The 7,655-nt window shown below is 36.7% G+C and overlaps 1 protein-coding gene across 2 annotated transcripts in view; it reads right to left on the reverse strand.

The window, feature by feature from the left end:
- Nucleotides 1-7,575, reverse strand: part of NSL1 (NSL1 component of MIS12 kinetochore complex) — a 40,708-nt gene extending 33,133 nt beyond the window's left edge. Inside the window, exons 1-3 of one of the 2 annotated variants that reach the window (XM_012459617.2) lie at nucleotides 7,316-7,571; nucleotides 4,016-4,094; nucleotides 1,127-1,257 (exon numbers count right to left, since the gene is read on the reverse strand). In XM_012459617.2, the coding sequence (XP_012315040.2) occupies nucleotides 1,127-1,257; nucleotides 4,016-4,094; nucleotides 7,316-7,549 (444 nt within the window). In that variant the 5' untranslated portion in view covers nucleotides 7,550-7,571. Of the gene's footprint in view, nucleotides 1-1,126; nucleotides 1,258-4,015; nucleotides 4,095-7,315 lie in introns of both variants that reach the window. The other variant, XM_012459618.3, reaches the window with a different exon arrangement.
- Between the last annotated feature and the right edge of the window lie 80 nt (nucleotides 7,576-7,655).

The following is a 7,655-nucleotide window of genomic DNA, read 5'->3' on the forward strand; positions in this document are numbered from 1 at the left end:
TCATCCATTTTACATCACTTTTTAAACCACCACAGCAGTACCTCACCTAGGTCTGCCATCTTTCTTTTATGCAATACTGATTACTAGTTTTAGGGGTTTGGGGGTAGTGGGCAGTAAAAAGGGAGACACTGAAAAATACACTTTGAATGTTTTTCCTGAAAAAAACTTTCAAGTTGGGGGGTGGGGGAAGTGATGGAATGGAGTACTTGAGAACTGCTATAAAAAAACTAAGAATTCTGCTCATGAATGCTGTTTTTCATAGAATGAGAACTAAAATGTTAGATAAAGTATTAAGCCTGGACTTTAATGCCCTGAAACAATCCTGAAACTGAGGCAACTAGAAGATTTATATGCAAACATATGTACTAATTATTTCAAAAACTAAAGGCAACAGTATAGCATAATCTAAAAACAACATGTACCTCACTGGAGGGGCAATGCTATTCCCAGCAAACCTCCCCACCCCACCAAGGGAAGATCTGGGTCCAATTTTCTTGTGTGTTTCCTATTTTTTAAAAATTCCAGTCCTAATAAATCTGAAAAGATGAGGGTGTGATATGGTTGGTCATTGATATCTACAGGAATTGTAAGAAGGAAGTCTATGGCTCTGCTTGTCTAAAAAGCTCATGCTGAAGGAGCTGACTTCCTGGTCTTGTGACACAGATGGTCATGACTTTTACAGCAAAACAAATCACACCCAATTCATAAAATAAACTTCAGTGTTATAAACAGGTACTCAAACTCTCTTCATCATCAGTTTAACTAAAGGGCCTTCTGAAATAAACAAACATACAAATATATGCCAAAAACAAACAACAAACAGAAAGAAAAGTGTTAAAAGCTTCCTTTTCCATTGGTCTCAGAATCATAAAGTCATTGCCAGTTTTCCATCGTCAATTTCAATTTTAACCACTCACTATACCTTTCATTTTTTTCATTTTTGAACCAGTGTGTTCAAAACATAGTATGACTTAGAAGAAGAAAGTCTTGTAAGAGACAAACAATACTAATTCAGGCAGGAAAGAAAAAGACAACAAAATGTCATTTATCTCCAAGTAGAACCTTGTATTTTAATGTGTTTATTGTGTTAAAATATACAACAACTTTTAAAGGCAAATCATCTTACCAGAAGTTCTTGTTTTGCTTTTATGGTTTTGATGACACATTCCAGGATCTTTCTGGGATACTGCTTACGTTTTGTGGCTACATCTACTATGATTTCATCAAACTGATCTTCCAGTACTTTGATGTCAGAATCTATTTGAGAAAAAAAAAGTATATCTAAAAAGTTCCCTAAAACTCATTGTTCACATTCTGTATGGAAATGTGTTATAAACTAAGTTTAGAAAACACAAAATAATGAAGGAAAACAAATATGGCAAGTTAATGGATGTCCCCACTTTGGTGACTGATTTATTTACGCATTGAACAATCAATTATTGAGCATCTAGAAGAGGCTAGGCCTCAACAAGAGAAATACAAAGATGAGTACAACATGGTTTCTACTCTAAGAGTTCACAGTTTGCTGAAAGAAACAGGTAACTGCAAGGCAACCTGATAAATGCAATAGAGGTATGAACAAAATGCCATCAGGACACAGAACAATGGAAAACTGACTGACTGGGAAATGTAAGACTTGAGCTTGAAGTAGAAGTGTAAGTCCAATGGATAAAAACTAGTAGGGGAAAAAGAAATGGAAAAAAGCATTTTAGGCAGAAGAAACAGTATTTGCAAGATCCTAGTCTCTGGGGACCTGAGAAAAGTTCTAAATTGCTACAGATTAAAGAAAAAATGGATGATAAAATATATAACAACCAGACTGTAAAGGGTATTTAATATCAGGGATGCTAAGAAGTTTTGGCTTACTGTGTACTGAACCAAAGCTATGACAGTAGTAGTGAGTGGAGTAACAAGATCTGAAATAGGACTGACCTGGATTGATGGTAGGAAAAACTGAAAGATATTGTGAGTTTAGAGTTTCTTTCATTTAGCTAACTGCATTTTATCATATGCTTTTTCATGTTTTAAAAGAGTGATTCTCAAACTTTAGTAGAATAATCACTTGGGGAGTATGTTAGGGGTACAGAATTTTGATTCAGTATGTCTGAGACGGGGCCCAGAAATGAAGTACCCTAGATGAAATAAATGCAGGTGATCCATCTAACTTTATTTTGAAAATTATTTGAAAGAGTGAAAATACTAAGTAGTTACAAATACTAAAGAGCTAAGTCCTCAGCTTAAATGTTCTCCCTCATATTGCTCTGTTGTGTCAAAATCTATGCTAGAAACTGACCTATTTATTTTATTGATCATAAGCTTTATTAGGAAGAAATCTGATGTCTGAAACATAATTTTTTGAAATATTTTGAGAAATTGCTGATATGTTTCAGTATATACATATCAGATAAAGATTAATCAAGCATATCAGGTATACTCTTTCTTTCATGTAACAAATATTAATTGATTCCCACTAAATAAGTTCTTTTGAGGGTATCCTTTTTTTTCCTTTTTCTCTTTCCTTCCTCCTTTCTCTTTCTTTCCCTCTCTCTCCTTCCCACTCTGCCTCCCTCCCTTCCTTTCCATCTTTCCTTTCCTTTCTTCCCTCCTTCTTTCCTAGCTAGCTAGCTAGCCAGATTTTCAATAGCTTTTGGGGTGTAAGTGGTTTTTGGTTACGTGGATGAATAGCATAGTAGTGAAGTCTGAGATTTTAGTGCACTCATCACCCAAGTAGTATACATTGTGAGGGTACCCTTCTTTTGAGGGCAAGAAATAACAGTTATTTTTTACCCTGAATAATTATTTAAATAAGCAGCCCTCCCTAAATTTTCATTTATTCATTACAAAAGTTAAATCATTAGCCTGAAGAAAATAACGTACTATTCACAATCAGTTAAAAAAAAAGAAGTATTCCAGCTAAATCTTTTTTGTAGAGAGGAAAATGCTTTCTTAGCACCACCAAATGATAAAGCGACAACTAAAATGTATAATGAAATCTGAACAGGAGCCGGCTGCAGGCCTGTAATCCCAACACTTTGGGAGGCTGAGGAGCCTGGCCAACATGGTAAGATCCTGTCTCTATTACAAATACAAAAATTAGCCGGGCGTGGTGACAAGCACTTGTAATCCCAGCTACTTGGGAGGCTAAGGCATGAGAATTGCTTGAACCTGGCAGTTGGAGGTTGCAGTGAGCTGAGATCATATCACTGCATTCCAGCCTGGGCAAGAGTGAGACTGTCTAAAAAAAAAAAAGAAAAAAAAAGTGAACAGGAAAGAATAATTCATTAATTTAACATATTTCATAGGTGCCTACTATGAGCCAAGAGTTGAGAACAAGGTTGGGTGTAATGGCTCATATCTGTAATTCCAGCACTTTGGGAGGTGGAGGCAGGCGGATCATTTGAGGGAAGGAATTTGAGACCAGCCTGGGCAACATGATGAAACCCCATCCTCTACCAAAAATACAAAAAATTAGCTGGGCGTGGTGGCACATGCCTGTAATCCCAGCAACTCGGGAGGCTGAGGCAAGAGAATAGCTTTAACCTGGGAGGCAGAGGTTGCAGTGAGCTGATATTGTGTCATTGCATTCTAGCCTGCATGACAGAGCAAGACTGTCTCAAAAATAAAAAAGAAAATTTGTCTTTTTAAGGAGCCTTCTACAAAGATGTAAGCTCATCCTTCACGTGGTACTCATATAATTTAACTTTACACTTCTAAGGGTACTTCACTATTCACTCTAGAGATCACTTACAAAAATACGACTTGCTTTGTAAATAATTACAGAAATTCCCTAAGCCTCTTTTGTCATCTGGAGATAGCTCTATGGTATTTTCCAATAAATTATTGACAAAGAAGACTACTGAAGTCATAATCTCAGTTCTTTATTATTCCCCTAGTAAAGAACTTCTTAAAAATAAATGACACTGAAAATTGAGATTAAAAAACAGCATTCAAAACAAAATTAGCTGCAAAAATAACCCAGAAATTAATAACAGATGGAAAAAGTTAAGTCACATACCCAGAAAACAATTATCTGAAGCTTCCTGCCATGCTTGCCCATTAATGCTGACATTCTCTTGCACAGCTGATTCAAAAGTCTGCAATAAATTCACAATAGTCAAGTCACTAAAAATAATTTTAAATACTCAATTCAAATGTTTTGGTAAAATAACACTTCCAGATTTGTGACAGAGGATATAAAGAAAGGTAGCAGGATAGCTTATTAGTATATTATTCTCTTCAATGAAGATTCCAGTTCAATTACTGATCCTACCTACATTTTGGTCTCATAGCCATTATGCTACCCAAGAGAAAATCTGATACAAAATTTTGGAATATTCTTAAAAACGAAAAAAATGTACTCCTAGAATGAAAGAAAAAATAAAATCTAACAAATTTAGGCTCTGTTGAATCTCAGGGGTACAAGTACTATATATGCTGCTGAATGACTGCTGATGTTAACAAGAAGAAAAATATACATCCTTAAAAATAAAATTAATTTATATTTATAAAGGACTATATTTTTGAGAGATGAACACTTAAGTATGCAGGGATGAAATGACATGAGATCTAAGATTTGCTTTAAAATGGCAAATGTAGGCCAGGTGCAGTGGCTCATGCCTATAATCCCATCACTGGGAGGCCAAGGCAAGAAGATTGCTTGAGGCCAGTTCCAGACCACTCTAGGCAACATAGTGAGATACCTTCTCTACCAAAAAATTTAAAAATTAGCCAGGCATAGTGGCACATGCCCGTAGTCCCAGCTACTTGAAAGGCAGAGACTAGAGGATCACTTGAGCCCCAAAGTTTGTGGTTACAGTGAGCTATGATTGCCACTGCACTCTAGCCTGGGAGACAGAGGGAGATGCAAACTGCAATTTTGACAACTGTTGAGTTTGGTGGTAGATATATGGTGTCCACTGTACTAATTTTTTGTAAGGTCAAAAATGTTCATAATACATTAAAAGATAAAGAACTAAAATACAAAAAAAAAAAAACCCACAAACAAAAAATAGGCAAATTGAACTTCATCAATTTTTTTTAAATAATAAAGGACTAAAGGAATTCTGCAGTACACGTTCCCTATTACTTAACAATTTCACATCTAGCAATGTATCCTAAAGGACTACTCTCATAAAAGCATACAGAGAATGTGCTAGAAGTGTTCATTTCAGCACTGTTCGAAATTTTTTAAATTGTGGGAAAAAAACTAAATTCAAAATTCGAAGAGTTAAATAGACAATATTCATACCACACAGTACCTAAGAAGAATGAAGACAATCTCGACATAACACTGACAAGTAATAGTCAAAGACTTGTTTGGTTTCAAAAAAGGCAGGTCAATAACAATTCATCAGCATGACAATATTAATGTAGACAAACAAACATAAACAGAGAGAAAGAGGTAAAGCCATAGAAAGGGGTATAGAAAGTTTACTCTCCCCAAGTACACTCCAAAATAGTATGTTACGTCCTAGAAGGAAAAGGGATGGGGAAGGGAAGCTCAAAAAATTTTACTTCATGCTATTGTTTGAATTTTTTACGAGCATATATTTTGTACCCTTTGTATAATTAAAAATGACATAAACCAAATGACTGATAATTATGAGTTAAAGTACATATTCTACATTTCCAAGATTTCATAAAGTAAAATCCTTATTTTTTTTTTGAGACAGTTTCACTTTTGTCACCCAGGCTGGAGTGCAATGGCACCATCTTGGCTCACTGCAACCTCTGCCGCCCGGAGCCAAGCGATTTTCCAGCCTCAGTCTCCTAAGTAGCTGAAATTACAGGCATACGCCGTCACCCTTGGCTAATTTTTATGTTTTTAGTAGGACGGGGTTTCACCATGTTGGCCAGGCTGCTCTCGAACTCCTGACCTCAGGTGATCCACCTGCCTCGGCCTCCCAAAATGTTGGGATTACAGGCATGAGACACCACACCCGGCCTATGTATGTTTTAATTATTTTCTAGAATTACTTTAAAGAATTGCTGACAAAATATATTGTCTTTGTAATATTCATTGCAGACCCCTACCAATACTATTTTTAAAGAAAATCTGCTACTTAATATTATGCAGTTTTAAACAGAGATACAACATAAAGCTTCTACCTTATTTAAAATAAAACACAAGTGAATTTCTGTGGTAGTCTAAGTCCTGGAAACTTTATCTTATAATTCACTTTATCATCCCATTAAACAGAATGTAATAGGTTAAAGCCAAGTTCCTCTTTTTCTGTAAGACACATAAATGTTTTAAATACCCTAGCACTTCCTAGAATCAGACAAATTCTAAGATCATTATATAACAAGTCTTCTCCCAAAAAAACTACTAAAAATGTCCTGAGATATATCTCTATTCTTGCCTTGCTTGCAAGAAGAAATGACATAAGACCTACTATATACAAAACTACATACACAACCCAGGAAGTGTTTCTTCATTCTTCCACTTAACCTTTATTTTTACTGTTTGCACTGTGGTCATTCATAACTCACAAATGTGCTGTATTATAAGCTTTTAATTTTTTCCCTCTACATATAAGTAGATTGGTGCCTGTCATAAGGAAGCACATAACCTCTTTATTTTTTATCTTCCCAAAAAACTATCACTTTCAGGGCTGTGCAAAACATTTAAGAAAGGCTGGGGAAATGCGGTATAAGGACCAATGTGTGATCTTAGTAAAGTTTACAACCAACATAAAATTTTTTAAAACCTATTTTAGACTTCCAAGGAAAATGTTTTCACTCTAAAACAGACAAAAGGAAAGACCAAATGCTGGCTGGGTGAATGACCAATTTTCAGAATTACCCTTTCCAGGAGTATTCCTCATAGTCTACGGCTGCATTGTCCAACACGTGAGCCACTAACCACTTTGTAGTTACTGAGCACTTAAATGTAGCTAGTTCGAAAGATGTGCGGTAAATGCAAGACACCAGATTTGAAAAGCTTAGTACGAACAAAAGAATGCAAAATATCTCATTCATTTGATATTATTACATGTTAAAATATCTTGGATTTACTGGATTAAACAAAATGTTTTATTTCCACTAACTTCACCTATTTCTTACTTTTAATTTAAAATTACGTAAAGTTCAGCTTGTTTTGTATTTTCACTGGGCAGCGCTCTTTTAAATAATTAATAATACCCAGCTGACATGATCTATTTCTTTCTTCCCTCGCGTTTCTCGCACTGGTTCTACAGTAGCCTGTGGCACCGTTAATTCTGCCAAGGCCTGGCATGGGATCTTTCTGAATCCTAAGACCTTGGGTGTTGGGTAGGGGGATGATAAGTAAAGAATTGGCTAACTGGGCCCGTACCCACTGCGCATCTCGCAGCACGGGCTCCCGAATCTCCTCCGGCAGAGCGTCCCCGAGCTTTTGCACGAAGCGGCCGCACAGTTGTAGCATTTCGGTCACAGCCCGCTTCGAGGTGCACCGCACCCGAAAGTCCTCTCGGGGAGTGGCAGAAACCAAGGCTTGGCTGTCTGTCCCGGCCACTATCTCCTTGTCCCACGGCGGGTCAAGGACCATCAACTCAGAAGACCCCGCCATTTTTTGTCGGAACTGTGGGCGGGACTCTGGGAGCGGAAAAGCGGGTTCCCACTAGTGTAACAAGCATGCATCCGCCTAGAAACAGGACGCTACAGCCAAAACGTTC

Source organism: Aotus nancymaae, unplaced genomic scaffold (assembly GCF_030222135.1).
Source record: "Aotus nancymaae isolate 86718 unplaced genomic scaffold, 86718_ANA_hifiasm-v0.15.2.pri h1tg000032l_0, whole genome shotgun sequence".
Classification (NCBI taxonomy): domain Eukaryota; kingdom Metazoa; phylum Chordata; class Mammalia; order Primates; family Aotidae; genus Aotus; species Aotus nancymaae.